We start from the raw sequence: 18,936 nt of genomic DNA, 5'->3' as shown, positions 1-18,936 counted from the left end.
TCCTGTTTTACTTTCATGACAGCCAGTGTGCTGTCATTTTTGCTGCCCAGTGACGATGGCTTTGACCCGGTTCGAGCGGTTTTTGGGTCGCCTGCTTCGAGCTGTGGTGTGGATTTTATTCGCCGCTTTTAAGTTATTTGCACCTCAGCAGCGACATGGAGTTTCGAGTCTCCCACCCATCACTAACCCACTTCTGCTGCTCTCAGCGATGCAGCTTGCCCGAAAGATTCGCCGGAAGGAAGTAAGATATGTATTAAAAACTCCACAGGTTCTGTTTATTACAATTAGCAGTTTATCTGTCATAACATCTGTTAGTTACACTGTGAATGACGCCACCGTAAAGATGTCATTTCGCACCGCTCATAAGGAAGAGATGCGACAAGGTGAATTTGTAATGAATGCTGGGAGTTGTAGTTGTTTCTTTAAAAGACCCAGTTTTATGTTTTCCCATTCATCCTTGTTTATTAACAGCAGTTTGTTGCACGTAAACTTTAATAATGTTGGTAGAGTGGAACGCGTATTTACTCTGGCACTAGCAGTTTAGAGGAATTCACGAGTTTTTCAAGGCTGTACAAAGGTCAACAGCACTTATGAAATCAATAGCTATTGTTTATGGCTTAAGTGCTCATATAAAGTCCTCTATAGGTTTGTATTCAAACAGCCATACCAGTTATTTTGTATGCTTTAAAGGGCTTTATTCTAAGTTCATCGTTTTTTTTTTTTTTTTTTTGTTTTTTTTTACAAAAATATAAAACACTTTACAATAGCAGTACATGAATAATGATTCAAGAAATATTTGAACTAAACCTTACTTTATTATAGATTAATGATGAGGCGCGAGCTAATCATGAGCTAACTTTCAGCAAACAATTTTGTGTTTAATAGACATCTAATAGACATCTAAACGAAGACAGCTTATTAGCTATTAGCTATTAGACTAGTCAAATAGACAGATTAGACAGACTTTATATTTGTAGTCATTTATTTCTGTTAATTTGATGACTAGTCTAGTGTTTCTATTCTTAGACATCAATTAGATTTTCACTGACAACCCAAATTTAGCCTTGTTTTACCTAAGACGACTATGTTTAGACATCTATTAGACATCTATTAGATATCTTTTTAAAACAAAAAAATGTCTACTGGGGAGTCACATGAGTTCATGTGTGAATAACAGCTACCTTAATTACTTCTTAGCTCATGATCATTAATTAATGTATTAATTAACATTTAAGTCTAAGCTAAATGTAACTATTATGAACTCATGAGCTGTTAATGTATAGTTATGTTGTGACTTTACTTGGAGGGACACATCACCATTATCACCATTGTTCATGAGTAGGTAAGACTGGGCTAAGGATGATGTGCCCCTCCAAGTAAAGTCATAATATAATTATACATTAACATATCAGGAGTTCATGAGTAGTTAAGAACGGGTTAATGATGATGTGCCCCTCCAAGTAAAGTCATGATATAATTATACATTAACATATCAGGAGTTCATGAGTAGTTAAGAACGGGTTAATGATGATGTGCCCCTCCAAGTAAAGTCATAATATAATTATACATTAACATATCAGGAGTTCATGAGTAGTTAAGAACGGGTTAATGATGATGTGCCCCTCCAAGTAAAGTCATGATATAATTATACATTAACATATCAGGAGTTCATGAGTAGTTAAGAGTGGGTTAATGATGACGTGCCCCTCCAAGTAAAGTCATGATATAATTATACATTAACATATCAGGAGTTCATGAGTAGTTAAGAGTGGGTTAATGATGATGTGCCCCTCCAAGTAAAGTCATGATATAATTATACATTAACATATCAGGAGTTCATGAGTAGTTAAGAACGGGTTAATGATGATGTGCCCCTCCAAGTAAAGTCATGATATAATTATACATTAACATATCAGGAGTTCATGAGTAGTTAAGAGTGGGTTAATGATGACGTGCCCCTCCAAGTAAAGTCATGATATAATTATACATTAACATATCAGGAGTTCATGAGTAGTTAAGAGTGGGTTAATGATGACGTGCCCCTCCAAGTAAAGTCATGATATAATTATACATTAACATATCAGGAGTTCATGAGTAGTTAGGAGTTGGTTAATGATGATGTGCCCCTTCAATTAAAGTCATGATATAATTATACATTAACAAATCAGGAGTTCATGAGTAGTTAAGACTGGGCTAATGATGATGTGCCCCTCAAACTAAAGTCATAATATAATTATACATCAACATATCAGGAGTTCATGAATAGTTAAGAGCGGGTAACATATAGTACATTATTCATGTACTGTTCTTGTGTTTTCAAAAATATGAATAAATCACATCAATTCTGGACGGAGCTTTCAGCTATCAGTATTTATAAGCTGAAGTTTTATTAATTTAAAATTGATTACAGCATGAAAAAGTAATTTTCTTTACTTTATTTAATTAAACACTTAAAAACACAAGAGTAAAGTTCAATGTTGTGAGCAAATGACAAATATCATTATCAATATTAGAATCAGCCTGCAGTTTTTTATTATTAAAATCAATATTGGTATATCAGCCAGTCAGCCAATCAATCAATAAGCATATAAATCCTTTTAATGCATTTTTTAGAATGTTTAGTAGTTTCAAAATATGACCCCCGATAACAAAAGGAAGCAAGGAATTGTTCAGAATAATGTATTTCCCCAGCTTTTAGCAAAGTTTTACTGATACTGACCATCCATATTTATGTTTCTTGGCTCTATCTCTGTTTTATCAGCTGTTTTTCTTTCCAGATATGATTTCACTGTTTAGGTGAAGAGAAGGCTGATATATGTGTGGTCAAATATCTATATGTAGTCATTACACCATTGCTAAAACAACACATCTAATGGCTGCTTAAGCTCACAGTTACAATTTATATTTAAAAAAGCCAGACAATCAATGACTGAGCAAAAGCAAAGCAAATGCGTTGAAAAAACCCATCGTTTAAATATACATTTTTCAAAGTTTCAACTCACCAAAAAGTAAATTATTCAAATTCGAAATAGATTTTAGATCTGTATCTGTGTTCATCTTTCAGTTAAATTCCCACACACATTATGGGATGACATCCAGTTCACTGTGCAGTCCAAACTCTTCATTTCCTTCCAATTTGTCTCCAGGTTACGAGTGTGGAAGTGGTCCAGGCCTACATTGACCGTATTCAGGAGGTCAACCCACTTATCAATGCCATGGTGAAGGACAGGTGAGTGACTTCAAAGGGAAAATGAATCTACTTTCACTCTGATCCTGAACGCAAATGATGATTTCCTCAGGTTTTCTGCAGCACTCCAGGAGGCTGCTCAGGTGGACAAGCTAATAGAAGAGGAGAGTGGAGGAGAGGACGTGTTGGAGGACAGACTACCTCTGCTTGGAGTACCCATCACTGTTAAAGAGGCCTTTGCCCTGCAAGGTTCATTATTTCTGACATGCTGTTAATTTAAGAATATGTGTGTTTCCATCCACCTATTTTTATGCACATTTTAGGGTTGTTCATAAAAATCCTTAATGGAAACACCAAGATAATAAATATATGGGGGCTCAGTGGTTAGCATTGTCACCTCACAGCAAGAAGGTTGGTAGTTCGAGTCCCGGCTTGGTCTGTTGGCATTTCTGTGTGGAGTTTGCATGTTCTCCTCATGGTTGCATGGGTTTCTTTCAGGTGCTCTGGTTTCCCCCACAGTCCAAAGACATGCGCTGTATGTGAACTGAATAATCTAAATTGGCTCTAGTGTATGAGTGAATGTGAGAGTGTATGGGTGTTTCCTAATACTGGGTTGTGGCTGGAAGGGCATCTGCTGCATAAAACATATGCTGGATTAGTTAGTGGCTCATTCTGCTGTGAACTCTGAACTAGAGACTAAGCTGAAGGAAAATGAATGAATGTTTTTGTATGTATAATTTAACGTAGTTATATAAACCAATAATTATTATTAGGACAAAAATTGTATATATATATATATATATATATATATATATATATATATATTTTTTTTTTTTTAACATTTTTTTATTGTAGAAAAAACACATGAAATTTTGCATGAAAATACACTTTTTTACATTTTAACTCTTCCCCCCGCCCTCCCCCAACGCATCCAGATTCAGTTGAACAGGTAAATGTATTGTTCTACATGGGCTAAGGCAAAGAATACATACTGTATTCTACATACAAAAATACACATATACACATATCAATCAATTAACCAGTACCGTGAGAGGTATTTGCTTGTGCCATTGTATGTTTATGTTCTAAAAATTGTATAAAAAATTCCCAAATTTTATGGTACTTCTTTAATTTGCCCTTTATACTGTAGGTGATTCTTTCCAGTGCAATGTAATGTGTCAAATCTTTCAGCCAGTGGTCAATGGATGTCAAACGCCTTGCAATAACAAGACACATATCAATCATTTTAGTTTGATAACCTGGTAATGACAAACTTATAATTAAATATTATTTGCAAATATTTTATGCCATATTTAAAATTAGCACATGAAGTAAATTTGCAATTTTGAATGTCTGCTGTTGCTGGATGACAATTTCTGTTTCTCTCGTGACAGGCATGCCTAACTCGACAGGGCTACTGACCCGGCGAGATCTGGTTTCAGGGGCAGATGCCCCATCTGTTGCACTGTTGAAGAGAGCAGGAGCGATTCCTCTGGGCGTGACGAACTGCAGTGAGCTCTGTATGTGGCTCGAGTCTCACAACCACCTCTATGGCATCACTAACAACCCCTATGACTTGGAAAGAATTGTAGGCGGAAGCTCAGGTCATTGTTATACACATACACACTCTTGAACACTGTAAAACTGACAGAAACATGCAAGCAAATCAAACATTAGCCTTTAATAGATTATTCTTAAAGGATGCTAGCAACATGTGCATGCGTCAAATACTAAAATTTTGCAGTGTGTTAAATCATGCTAAAAGAACTTCAGCAGCCAGGGCGTGGAGGTGCCACCTACAGTGATGGCTGGCACACCCAAAAGTAGCCTAGATGCAGAATTTGTTTCATTTTTTATAATTAATATAATTATAATCGTATAATTTTTATTTTAAATCATGTCTACCTACAATCAGGGCTTATAAGCCAGTTCTGGAGTCAACATCTCATCTGGCACTTGCTGATCATGCTGGTCATTGGGCACGTTAACTGAAAATTTGCCATCAAATTTTATTTTAGCTGTGATGGCAAACCAGACGGCTGACAGTCATTTTGACACATTAACTTTTTTTGTAGGCTAAACCTAATTTTATTAGAGCAATACAAATATTGCGCATGCTTGCAGTGTAAGTGATGCAGGTAAAATTGACCCTTCGCTAAGCCACACCCGAAAACCACCACGCACCAATTGCGGCTTAGCAACTGTAGCAACACGCAGGAGGTCTTTCAAGCTTTCGAGCGAGGGAAACAAGCCAAAGCGTTGTGCATATGGATTGTGCAAATCTGAAACCCGGTATCCTAAAAGTTTGGACGAGGTGGTGATTTTTTTCCCTTTCCAAAATCTAAAACCCAAGGGGAGAAATGCCAGTGTGGATCAAGCAATGAGGGGTGCTAAAAGAGCGGAGTTAAGTTGGTTTTGTTTTCGATATTTCTGACACATTTAGTGATAGATGGCAATAACTCACACATCTCTTACCGTGAAAAGATCTAAACTGTGTTTCCTACAAAAATACCAAGCAGGTTATGTTTCCCAGCTGTCTTTTTCTTTTTCTTTTTTTTCGCTCCATATTATGAGCACTGCTCCGTTTAAGCCCTCGCAATAGTAGTCATACTAATAGCAATCATTTTCCATCTGTTTCAAGCTACGAATATTTGAAATTACATATCAACAGAACAAAGCCGAGATGTTATCACAAACTGAGCACCTGCGATCAATATACTTCACCCGCAGCTGTTTTTCAGTCATTTATAAGCCTCATGTCCATGTCAGAGCTAAAATTCACTGATGTTTTTGTCTGTCTTTGGAGATTTAGTCATTGGTGATGACATTATACCGGGTTAGTGTCTGCTTTTATATTTGGTGTCTGATTAATATTTGCTGGTAAGGAAAATCTGTTTGTTCACTTTTGCTATTTGTTCTTTGATTTGCATTTCAATTTATTAATTTTTTTCACTTAACTGCAAATTAAAATAGAAACTGTATAAAGAGCACACAAACATACGGACAGTTATAGGTAACTTACTGTAAATTGTCATGGGTTAATGATGCAAATATTTGGCACAAATCCATCAATTTCCCCTTTCTGGCTGTTCTTTCTATGGATGAATGATGTAGAAGGACTGTCCATACGTGTTATTTGCTATATTTCATTGCACAACAATTAATCTATCAGGCTTTTTGGCTAAGAAAAGAGTAATCACGGTTTAATTTGTTATTTTACTAGATTATTTTTACATTTCACCTATCCTCCTGTGCATAAACTAAGCTGTTGAATGGTCAGCGTATGAGGCGGCTAGGCTAACCTAGCTGCAATTTTGATAAAATTATTTTCTAATCAGTTGTGTATTTGGTCATGAATATACCCCTGTAATGCATACTGCAGTCCTTTTTTTGTCTGGCTTTCTCAAATATCTCACCTGTTCACCAAAAAATGACTAATTATATCCCTGGCAATGTCTGACACCACGCATACATGTTGTAATAGACGTGCCAGGCATGAAAGCTTGACAGGCATAACAACAGTGAAGGGTCATTTATGTTATTTAGGCCAGCGGTTCCCAACAGGGGGGTCCCGGCCTCAGCAAACTCTGTGGGGAGTCGCGTCATATTTAAAAAAAAATTTTGCAGTGGGCAATTAGGCGAATGATCATGAAGACAGAGTCTCACTGATTTGCCTTCAGCAGCTAATATAATGACCCAAGCATACTGGACCCAGGTGAGGACGCTCCAAACATTTCGGGTCACAGCGCTAGCAATACTAGAAACACCATGATAGTTACTTGAACTATGGTTTTATTTCATTTTCTCGAAGAAAAGAGTCCCTGACCCAGCCACAGTGCATTATCTGTGCCAAAGTTCTTGCTGACGAATGCATGAGACTGTCCAGACTAATAAGACATTTGCAGACGACTCATCCTCAATACCTCAATGTGTACCCAATACAAATGGCCTACTGATGTTTTGCTTTTATATTTTACATTAGGGTATTATTTGTGCATAAAAATATCTAGAAATAGTAATAAACAAACAGTTGTTTTTTGACATACCTACTGCAAACTTACTTTCTGGGGGAAAAGGGGGTCTCAGGCAAAAAAAGGATAGGAACCACTGATTTAGGCTATCCTGTTATTTGCTTGTGCAAAATTACCCCACAACATCTAAAACTAGTGTTTTTGGATAATGTTGCACCACTAGGTGTCAGTATACATCTACAGTGACTGCCAGGGCAACATAAATAACAATAAGACTTAATACTCTCACTTGCAGGAGGTGAAGGCAGTATATTGGGTGCTGGTTCCTCCGTGATTGGAATTGGATCAGATATTGGTGGTAGCATCCGTATCCCCTGCTTTTTCAATGGCATCTTTGGACACAAGCCATCAGTTGGTAGGAAAATGGTTGCAGTTGTGAATAATGCTGACACATCGTTTACAGAGGGAGTTTGGGGGTTCTATACTCAATAATTTGGTCTATGAGAAGTTCAAGCTACATTTGGGTTTTCTGTATACATAGGTATTGTCAATAATGAGGGTCAGTATCCTCCCGCCTCTGGACAGCAGATGGGATTTCTGTGTACAGGACCAATGTGCCGTTATGCAGAAGACCTGATTCCTATGCTAAGCATCATGGGAGGACTCAATGCTGAGAAGTAATGTACTATACTACTTATATGGCATGCATGTTACAGTTTTCTCACAAAGTTTGATCACTTTTATTTGATAAAAGAATACAGTAAAATAGATTAATATATAACAAAATGTTCAGCAGTCATTACCTCAATTTAGTGTCATGTGATCTTTCAGAAATCAATATAATATGCAGCTGTAATCATTTTATCAATGTTGAAAACAGATGATTTGGTGATACTTTTGTTTTTACTATTCAAAAATGGTTTGTAATAGTTTAGTATTATCAATTAATTCATTCATTCATTCATTTTCTTTTCAGCTTAGTCTCTATTAATCAGGGGTCACCACAGCGGAATGAACCGCCAACTTATCCAGCATATGTTTTACACAGCGGATGCCCTTCCAGCCGCAACCCAACATCGGGAAACACCCATACACTCCTGCATTCACACACATACGTTACGAACCAGCAACCTTAATGCTGTGAGGCAGTTGTGCTACCCACTGTGCCATCGTGGCGCCCTATTGTCAATTCATCACTGCTAAATAAGCTTCTACAATTCTCTCCCCCTCCCAAAAAACCCCAACACGTTCACTGACGTGAATCTACACTACCTTCGATTACATTTAATATATATTAATTCTGTCATCATTTACTTACCACGCACTTGTTTCAGACCTGTTTGACTTTTTTTTCTTCTGTTGAACCAGGGCTGGGCGATATTGCAAATAAAAAAAGATCACGATATCATGTTTCATATCATGCGACATCGATAATTATTGAAGATTTTTTAACAATCCATTTTGGAATATTAGGATTATTTTTTTTATTTAACCACCTTATTTTAATTTAACAACATTACTAGGGCAAATAGTTTTAATAGTCAAAAACAAAAATATTTAAACAAAATATCTAATTTCTTTATAATTAAATTAACAAAAGTGTAAAGAGACTCTTAAACTTGACAAATAAAATGTTACAAAGTGTGTGTAATGGTAAAGATAGATCAACATCTGTAAGGTGTCATTAATAATGATACAGTGAACCTCAAACTCTGTAAACAAAACAAATTATGATAATTAAATCTGAGCTTTTAAGTAAAGGAACTAAGTATCATTATTCAAATACATATTGCAACATTACAAATTGTGAAGTTGAATAACTACATTACCTACAATTATCTACAATTTCAGATGCGGAGCTAGTGGCTGGGATGCACAAGAAAAGAAACCTAAAAGCCACTCTGACGACATCCTTACATCTTCTCACTGCTGCTATACAGCACTCATTTTCGCATGTGTTGTTATTCTGACCTGAAGTGACAAGTGTGAGCGCGTGGTTTCCATCAACATTTTCTACCGCGTCTCTTATAACTAGGCGACCATCAAAAAAAGTTTATGGAGAAAAGAAAAAAAACACTGCAGTGTTTGGGTGCGCTGTGAGTGTCTCAGGTAATTAGTTTGCCGTTATTACTGAAATGTGTATATTCCATATAAAGTGTGAAGCAGATTGGTTAGTTCGGAAAAGTTCAGATATTTTTTTACTAGGTGTACCTGAAAAATGCGCGCATCACGTGTACGCCGCTTGCATAACATGTGCGCGTCGCTCCCATGTGCATGTCATGCAAGTCGCATGCTTCTATTGAATTGAAAAACTTACACCCTAAGCTTATTGGCATTGCTTTCAAGGTGCGCGCTCTGCAGTCACATTTTAATAAAACTATAGCACTTCATAACGAAACTTCATACCATTTTTTTTGCGATACTGACAATAGTGTTAAATCAATAAATACAGATACTGATTGTATCGCCCAGCCCTATGTTGAACACAAAATAAGATATTTTGAAGAAGGCTGGAAAGCAGCAGCCATTGACTTTTATAGTATTTCTTGTGTGGAACTATGTATGTCAAGGGCTGTTTTTTCCAACATTTATTAGAATATCTCGTTTTGTGTTCAACAGAAGAAACTCATAAGTGTTTAGATCAGTGTGAGTAAATGGTAATTAAATAAAAAAAATTGTGTGAACTCCCCCTTAAATAACTGATTTCCATGATTCCATCTGCATTTTCCACATTGAGGAAATCACAGGGCACTGCTATTACAAAAGCATCACTTCTCCACCACTCTGTCTTCCACTCTCGATAGATTGTCTCTTTCTGCTGAAGTGGATTTGAAAAAGTTGAGGTTCTTCTCCGTTCCTCACAATGGAGGCTCTCATTTGGTCTCACCAGTGGAGCCACAGCTGCTGCACGCACAGAAGATGGTAAGTGCGTCTGGATCAGCTTCACTCAGCTGATTTTAAAATGGTTAATAACTTTAATAAATGGATTCTAATCATTTTTAGGTGGTCAAACGTTTAGAGGCAGATCTTGGGGTCAAAGTTCAAGAGCTGTTGATCCCTCAGCTCAAATACTCCTTTCAGATCTGGGGAACCATGATGGCTTCGCCTGGCAAGGATGGAAAGGTGTGTGCATTTGGTTATTATTATATTTTACATACATTTATGTATATGACATTGAATATATTGATCAAATGTGAGCCTGGACCACAAAACCGGACATTTGTAATTATATTAAAATTTTTACTACACCTGAAATCTTTGCATTAATAATGAGATACAACTATTTCAAAAGTTTGTAATCTGAGGGTTTTCCTAGAGCTGGGTTGCAGCTGGAAGGGCATCCGTTTTGTAAGACATATGCTGGATAAGTTGACGGTTCATTCCGCTGTGGTGACCCTTGATAAATGAAGGGACTAAGCCGAAGGAAAATGAATGAATGAATGAATAATCTGAGGGTTCAAAAAGATTAAAATATTGAGAAAATAATCTTTAAATCTGTCTAAATTAAGTGCTTAGCGATGCATATTACTAATCAAAAATTAAGTTCTGATATATTTAGAGTAGGAAATTTACTAAATATCCTTAGGAATTTGATCTCTACTTAATTGCTAATGATTTTAGCATAAAAGAAAAATCTATCATTTTGATGCATACAATGTATTTTTAGCTATTGCCACATATATATCAATGCAACATAAGACTGGCTTTGTGGTCCAGGGTCACAAAAGAATATTCTGTACAGATATGTTGGATAAAATATTAATATAATGTGAAAGTCTACTTTATTGGCAAATTAACATAGCTCAAAAAATATCAAAACAAACTCGAAGCTAACGTTCAGCCTCTTATTGAGCAAAAGCTAACTCATAGCTTTAATACAAAACCACATAAAGTGATATATGTTGCAGTTGTCATCGGTATAGTTTAGTGCTGTAGTCGCTCCAGTGTCAGATTTTGTCATTTTTCCTCCTCTCAGCCTCCTACCACATTCGCAGAGCTCATGAGTGAAGGTGGGAAGAAGGTTTGGCCAGCCTGGGAGCTCTTCAAATGGTTTCTGGGATTTTCTTCACACACACTTGCAGCGATAGGTGTGTAACCCGAGCAGGTCAACCTCTGCACTCTTTATTTGTTTTACATGACTAATACCACAAATTATTTAATTTTATGTCTACTAAATTCAATCAATCTGCGCAAGTTAATCTACTGACAATAAAAGTACGTTTTTTATAATCTTCAAACAAATCTGACCATTTTGCTTCTGGGTTTAGAGTAGGGATTCATCATTTTAGCATTGATATCGCAATAGTGACATCGCAGGATATGCAATGTTGAGTTTATATGTTGGGATTATATTTGAGAAATTCTGAAAATATGAGATTTAACCCTAACAGAGTGAAAGTTCATCATCTGCTTGTGTTTTTAAGGCCTGAGCCTATGGCATTCAGGCACAATAAATTGTATTGTTTGTACAATTAATAATAAAGATTAACATATAACTGCTTACTCTAGCCGGCAGCTATAGCTCTCTGCAACTCTCACATGGTCACCCACTGAAGCTAAGCAGGGCTGCACCCGGTCAGTACCTGGATGGGAGACCACATGGGAAAGCTAGATTGCTGCCGGAAGTGGTGTTAGTGAGGCCAGCAGAGGGCGCCCAACCTGCGGTCTGTGTGGGTCCTAACGCCCCAGTATAGGGATGGGGACTCTTTACTGCTCAGTGAGCGCCGTCTTTCCTGACTCTCTGTGGTCATTAAAAATGCCAGGATGTCCTTTGAAAAAGCGTAGGGGTTTAACCCCGGCATCCTGGCCAAATCTGCCTTCTGGCCTCTGTCCATCATGGCCTCCTAACCCTCTCCATATCATAATTGGCTTCATCACTTCGTCTCCTCTTCCCCAATCAGCTAGTGTGTGGTGTGCAGTCTGGTGCAAAAATGGCTGCCATCACGTCATCCAGGTGGATGCTGCACACTGGTGGTGGATGAGGAGATTCTCCCCTATGTGTAAAGCACTTTGAGTGCCCAGAAAAGTGCTATATAAATGTAAGGAATTGTTATTGTTATAACTACTTATACAATGAATGGTTGCAGCTGGAAGGGCATCCGCTCTGTAAAAGCATATGCCAGAAAAGTGTGTAGTTCTTTTCACTGTAGTGACCCCTGGTAAATAAAGGGCCTAAGCTGAAGGAAAATGAATTAATGTTTTATGCATGATTTACACCCAGAATAATACCAAATCGGTCTAAATTAATAAATTCTTTCTAAGGAGAGCTGTTCAAGCTATCTGGTGAAATTATATTCATATCACAATATATACTGCAGAAAAACAAAACATCTCAATGTCATATTTTTCCAATATTGTCCCTAGTTTGGAGTGGCAGCCCTTCACTTTTCTTTTTCAGCAACATTATTCTTAATTGTCCCCCTATTACCATTAGTTTGCAATGGAGAATGATGTGAAAAAAGAAAGCCCCGCCCCCTACTCAATATTCAATTTCAGTTGGAAGTAAATCAACATACTGAAAAAAAAAGTCTTAGCAGCTTCTGATTCATGCGGACTTTAAAGTGTCCAGATGCTGTAGAGTTTTTGGACAGTGTATCTGAATGTGATGAATGCAAATGAAAATAGCATCTTATTCTCTCTGCTTCTCTTTCTAAGGTCTGGCTTTAGTTGAGCTTTTCCAGAGTTCCCATCCGTCTCCATTCATTATGCAGCAGAAGGAGAGTCTGCAGCAGGAGCTGGAGGAGCTACTGGGCACAGATGGAGTGCTGCTGTACCCCTGTCATCCCCAGATCGCCCCCAAACACCATCACCCCATTTTCACCCCCTTCAACTTCTCTTACACTGGTAAGTGTGAGCTATTCCTGATCTGGTTGTTAAAGGGATAATTCACCCAAAAATAAAAAAAATCTGTCATCATTTACTTGTTCCACATCTGTTAAACACAGAAGATATTTGGAAGAATGTTGGAAACCGGTGCCTTCAGTAGTAATTGTTTTGCCTACTATGGATGTCAATGGTTTCCAACATTTTCAAAACACTGTTTCTTGAGTTCAACAGAAAAAATACTTTAAATTGTGAATAATTCTTGATTTTTGGGTGAACTATCACTTTAAGTCATAGGTCTCAAACTTGATTCCTGGAGGGCCACAGCTCTGCACAGTTTTACTCCAATCCTAATCAAGCACAGTTGATCCAACTAAACAAAGTGTTCCAGACGACTATTAAGCAGGTGTGAGTTGGAGGTGGTTGGAGCTAAACTATGCAGAGCTGCGGCCCTCCAGGAACTGAGTTTAAGACCATTGCTTTAAGCCAGTGATCAACTTCATACCAAAATGTGTGTGAATACAGCATCTGTGTGAGAGGAAATACAGTACGTGTTTGCATCAGCAGGTGCCAGTAGTTTCAGTTTCAATCTTTTAAAACAGGAAACTGAAACTAAAATTGGGGATATGCAAACAAAATTGCTTACCATTTTCAATATTTATAAGTTAAATCATTCCAGAGAGTAGTGTCGTTTTGATAATATTCAATTATGTGCTATCAATAATCACATATTTAATTAAAGCTACTTTGAGTTTGAAACCTTAGCAAAAGGTCATCCTTCTACAAATGATTTCAGTGCTTGGATTACAACATAAGGCTGAAAGAAGAGAAAATGGCCGAAATGTTTGACTGCAGCTCCTATATTATTACACTGAATCACTGAATGACTGTGAACAGCTTGTTATATGATGTATTTTTTGAAGAAACCACCATATTGTTTTAAAGTGTCATAAAACCCCCTCTTTCAGTTCAGGTCTACCTCAGAATTTTTTCAAAAAATGCTTCATGATGGGCGTGGAGCAGAGGAAGGAGTGGGCGTAGCCAGCAGAGCAGGGGAAAAACAGGGAGCAAACAACTGTCAGTTGGCTCACAAAATGAGACACAAACTGTGAGGAGACGCATGATTTTATAGTTTACAAAGTTAAATTGTAAAGAATTATATAATTAAAGATAATCATGTTTATATAAACACTATAAATGAGGAGGACTTCTCTCGTCCTGAATCCCTGGGTCTGAATGCGGACACAGTGTATAGCAGTGCAGCAGATCTCTTGCCCTGTCTATTTCAACCATTAACCCTGCCGGATTTTAAACATAGGCGAACACAGCAGCACGGATAGGTGATGTGTTTGAATGGTAGTGAGCTCAACTGATAAAAGACAAGGTCTGCCCAAATCCCAAATCCCTAATCCCAAATTTGGAATCCTAATCCCAAAGAACTGCAATAAGTAGCAATTGATATTTTAACTTAACAAACACCAGAAGCCCAAAGTTTACTCGTTTTCGTATTACATTTTATTATATGTGACCTTGGACCACAAAACAAGTCATAAGTGTCAATATTTGGCTATTTGAACATATGAAATCTAAAATTAAAATACGAATAAAACTAGGCTTCATGTCTAAATAAAGTGCTTAGCAGTGCATATCAAAATAAATCTTCATGGAACATAATTTTGACAATTTTTTATCCATTTTGACCCATTTAGTATATTTTTTATCTATTTCATAAAATATGCCTGTACAACATAAGACAGACATAAGGTTTGGTGGTCCATGGCCACATATTACTAAGCTATATTTTTACAAATATTAAAGAAATTTGATGTGTGGGACTTCCGGTGGCATGAAATAAAGGTATACTGCGGTTTGGAAAAGTCATGGTTTTAAAACCGGCAAAATTTTCCGCAATACCATTCCTAAGGTATGTTCAAGATTTTTTTATTTACTGTTATTTAGGATAACAGTGTATTCAGCAGAAAAGATATCCAAAGATGCCGATTTAAATTGTAAATAAATCAGTGCTTTTGAAAATACAGAAAACAGCAGAAGTCAATGATTGATTTGAATTATTTAGCCAGACATGTTTACTGCTCCAAAATATTTTAAATCTTTCACTAAATAAAATAAATTGTGTTCAAAGAGGAAAAAAAGTTTTGTTTTTCACCAAGTAATTTAAAAAGAATATATTAGAGCAGTAATCACAATACCGTAAGAATCATATACCGGCCTACGCCTATATGAAATGGAAAAGACGCACTTACTTTAGTTTCATCTGACCAAACCAAATTTTCTCACTTATATTTATATAAGTATGTCAATTTATATTTGAAAATACTTTTGGAACCCAGTATGCTGAACAATGACAAAACCAAACAAAGTTTAATAAGGAGAAAAAGGAGCTGATGAGGAAGAAACAAAAGTAATGAAAGCGAGCGAAGGCGCTAAAGGGACTGATGCTAACGGCTGCACTGCTTCATTAGTAAGCAATGACGATCTCATTCTTGCTATCAATACTCTTAGTGCCAATATGCACAAGACATATTATCATTTAATGATTTTTCAAGTTCTCTTTCCACACTAAAGAAATGTGATGTAATAATTACTGCATTTGATCTCAATAAGTCATATTAGCTACACTAGTTGTATTTGTACAAGGCCTATGTTTGTCCTTGGGTTCGTTTTTCATAACAAATGCCAAAATTGAATCTAATTTTATTATGGTTAACGGGGTTGTTATGCTCCTGGTTATCATGATTATACTGTTTTAATTGAATTCACATCTGTATCCCAACTTGCTACTATCAGATGTGCATTTCTCTGACAAAATGTATAATATTATTAATATTACATTAGCACCATATCATGGATTGGTCCCACCATCATTCACAGAACTTGTATTTGGTACAAATTCCATTGATCTCCAATGTTACAGTGGAGTTTTCCGCTCTAAGCAAAGTGACGTACCAATGATTTCTGCTTATACACTGTAAATCTATAAGCAATGCTGGGTTCCACACAATTCCTTCATGTTGTCCCAACACAAATCGATTAAGTTAACCCCTCCCTGAGTGTAAGATGCCCTGCCGCTTAATGTTAATACTACACCTCATCTCTGTTCTCTGCAGGGATCTTCAATATTCTGGGTCTGCCAGTGACCCAGTGTCCATTAGGGCTGAGTGCAGAGGGTTTGCCCATGGGTGTACAGATTGTGACAGGTAAATTACAGGACCGTCTCTCATTGGCTACTGCCCTCTACCTGGAGAAAGCTTTTGGTGGCTGGAGGGAACCAGGAAAGACAACAATAAAGCCTTAAGTCACTTCACACATTTGCAACAACAAGACCATATAACCAACATCACACATACTGTACATACACAGTACATATACAGTATGTGGAACTATCCAAAGCTTCGTTATATTTATTCTGCCTTACAGAATGCATTTTAAATGAAATGACATGTGTAAGTATGTCTAGACATATTTAGTTATACTTAGTTCATATTTCGTTCATATCGTTCATAAGAAAGCTTAATTTATAAGAAAAAAGAGAGATTTACATGAGACACTTTACCACTACAGTATAGGAGAATTACTGTATTTCATTTCATTTCGTGTTTTTTCATTTACTTTCATGCACTAAAACAATGATGCTTGAACATGCATTTGAGCTGCTGATTTCTCGTAGCGGGCTCTTCAAGAGCAGGCTCTTATTTGAGACAAATCTGTTTAATGTTTAGAAAATATTTTGCCATGAACAGGTTTCAGAAGTAAGTTTATTTAGAAGTTGTTGACGTTAAACAATCATATTTAAAGGTATATTTTATAGCGAGGGCATTTTAAATGATGGGGGAATTGGTGGACCTTTGTTTTCTTGGCTTTTATTACTTATATTTTGTTGTTGGTTTCTCTGAAAACCCAATATTTTGTAATGTGCTGATGTAATTAATAAGATGCCTAAGCAGTGACATTAAATAAAAAGAACTGTTTTGATGTGATTTTTTCCGTAATGATGAGTCTGATAATTGTCTTTCAAGATAAACACAATCTTGAGCCATAAACAAAAGCTTTGTTGAAGAACATGTTTTAAGCTCCATGAAGTCTAGACATTCACACATTCACATACACTACAAATGACATATTATCGGACATGAAATAGAATTGGAGAAAAAATGTTACATTATAAAGTTACATATTGTACAGGTTACACATGTGGTACAGGTGAATTGGGTAGGCTAAATTGTCCATAGTGTATGTGTGTGAATAAGTGTGTATGTGTTTCCCAGTGATGGGTTGCAGCTGGAAGGGCATCCGCTGCATAAAACAAATGCTGGATAAGTTGGCGGTTCATTCCGCTGTGACAACCCCAGATTAATAAAGGTACTAAGCTGAAAAAAAATGAATGAATGAATAAATGAATAATTTCTAAGCAAATAAATGTTTGTTGAGGTAATTTCATCAGTCATCCATTTGGCTTAATCTGTTGAAATACATATTTAGCGTTAACTTGTTAAAAATTTCAGTGTTTCATATAAAAAAACTAGCATGACGTTCGTGCTTCAGACGTTCGTTTAGCCAAATACATCCATTCTCATATAACCTTTAAGCAGTTTTGCATAGAAGGCTTTCTCTCGAAAAGATGCATACATAAACACCTGGAATACATGAATAACTATAGCCTGGGTGAAGGAGGCAGTAAAACGAGACGGACGGAGGCTGTGTTTTAGTATCTGTGGCAACATCGTTTACTCAGACACTTCAAAGAGCAGGGCTTAATTATTCCAGACCGTTACAACACACTCATCGCCATCATCTCATGCATTTTCATCAGTGTTCAAAGAAAATGATTGAATGGGATGGAATGAGACATCACAGAATAGGCTGAGTGAGATTGAAAGCCATTCAAAAAAAGCACAAAAAAAGCAGACAATTGGACTACACGTGCGAATTACTGATCTGTGTGCATATTAGGATTCTTCCATGACAAAAAATACACACACGCTTAATTAAATGTGTGTATCAATGTATCATTTTTTCATTGCTTAACTTGTGTTTTGACATTTTATGGATTATCTTGGTCTTTCATTGCATGTGGCATTAAGTAACCTAAATATTCGTGATTATGCATGATTGTTAGTTGTTTACTTATTATATTTTAACATGGCAGAAGTAAAAAAAGTTTATTTGATGACTAATGTTGATGCAAGTTCAGCTAATTTTATTGCAATGCTTGGAATATAGCAGTTGTCTCGCTAAAAGTACTTTCATATGAATTTATACAGTTGATTAAGTTAACAAGTGAATTGTCAGTCAGTGTGGTGAAAATCTGTTCATGCACATGTAAAAGTGGTTAACAGATCTGCTTTCATCACAGTCAGGATAAACCAATGCCAATCTCAAATAATAAATAATTCAGCTTAATTTTTGCCAATCTCAGTTTTAAACTTTTTATCTTTAATGTATATTTTAAGGCCTAGTAAAGACAATTTCATGACGAAATTGAATGGAACAATATGTTGACTGCATGCGTGTTTGCTCTGGAGGGAAAAATAAGTTTGAAAGTTTTAAAATACAACTTAAAACAAACTATTTCTTTTTAATTCAGTTTACTATCAAAATTCATTCATTCATTCATTCATTTTCTTTTCGGCTTAGTCCCGAAAATTAATCCGGGGTCGCCACAGCAGAATGAACCGCCAACTTATCCAGCACATGTTTTATGCTGCGAATGCCCTTCCAGCTGCAACCCATCTCTGGGAAACATCCATCCACACTCATACACTATGGACAATTTACCCTACCAAATTCACCTGTACCTCATGTCTTTGGACTGTGGGGGAAACCCACACGAACACAGGGAGAACATGCAAACTCCACACAGAAACGCCAACTGACCCAGCCGAGACTCAAACCAGCGACATTCTTGCTGTGAGGCAACAGCACTACCTACTGCAC

At 36.7% G+C, this 18,936-nt stretch overlaps 1 protein-coding gene across 1 annotated transcript; it reads left to right on the top strand.

Moving 5' to 3' along the window:
* Positions 1-16: 16 nt before the first annotated feature.
* faah2a (fatty acid amide hydrolase 2a) lies at positions 17-16,979 on the top strand. Its single transcript, XM_056457135.1, has 11 exons — positions 17-241; positions 3,147-3,229; positions 3,300-3,436; positions 4,582-4,791; positions 7,454-7,573; positions 7,700-7,835; positions 9,963-10,080; positions 10,162-10,281; positions 11,135-11,246; positions 12,814-13,002; positions 16,110-16,979. The coding sequence occupies exons 1-11, from the start codon at positions 56-58 to the stop codon at positions 16,295-16,297; spliced, it is 1,599 nt and encodes a 532-aa protein (XP_056313110.1). The 5' UTR covers positions 17-55; the 3' UTR covers positions 16,298-16,979.
* The last annotated feature ends 1,957 nt before the right edge of the window (positions 16,980-18,936 follow it).

This window comes from Danio aesculapii, chromosome 1, assembly GCF_903798145.1.
Source record: "Danio aesculapii chromosome 1, fDanAes4.1, whole genome shotgun sequence".
In the NCBI taxonomy this organism is placed as follows: Eukaryota; Metazoa; Chordata; class Actinopteri; order Cypriniformes; family Danionidae; genus Danio; species Danio aesculapii.
This window is presented reverse-complemented; position numbering and strand designations above follow the sequence as displayed.

What these genes read in the sequence shown, in the direction of transcription:
- faah2a (XM_056457135.1), top strand. Translation starts at nt 56, where the DNA reads ATGGCTTTGACCCGGTTCGAGCGGTTTTTGGGTCGCCTGCTTCGAGCT. An exon ending in AGAGGCCTTTGCCCTGCAAG is followed by an intron (nt 3,437 to 4,581) that starts GTTCATTATTTC and finishes CTCTCGTGACAG; the next exon opens with GCATGCCTAACTCGACAGGG. An exon ending in AATTGTAGGCGGAAGCTCAG is followed by an intron (nt 4,792 to 7,453) that starts GTCATTGTTATA and finishes TCTCACTTGCAG; the next exon opens with GAGGTGAAGGCAGTATATTG.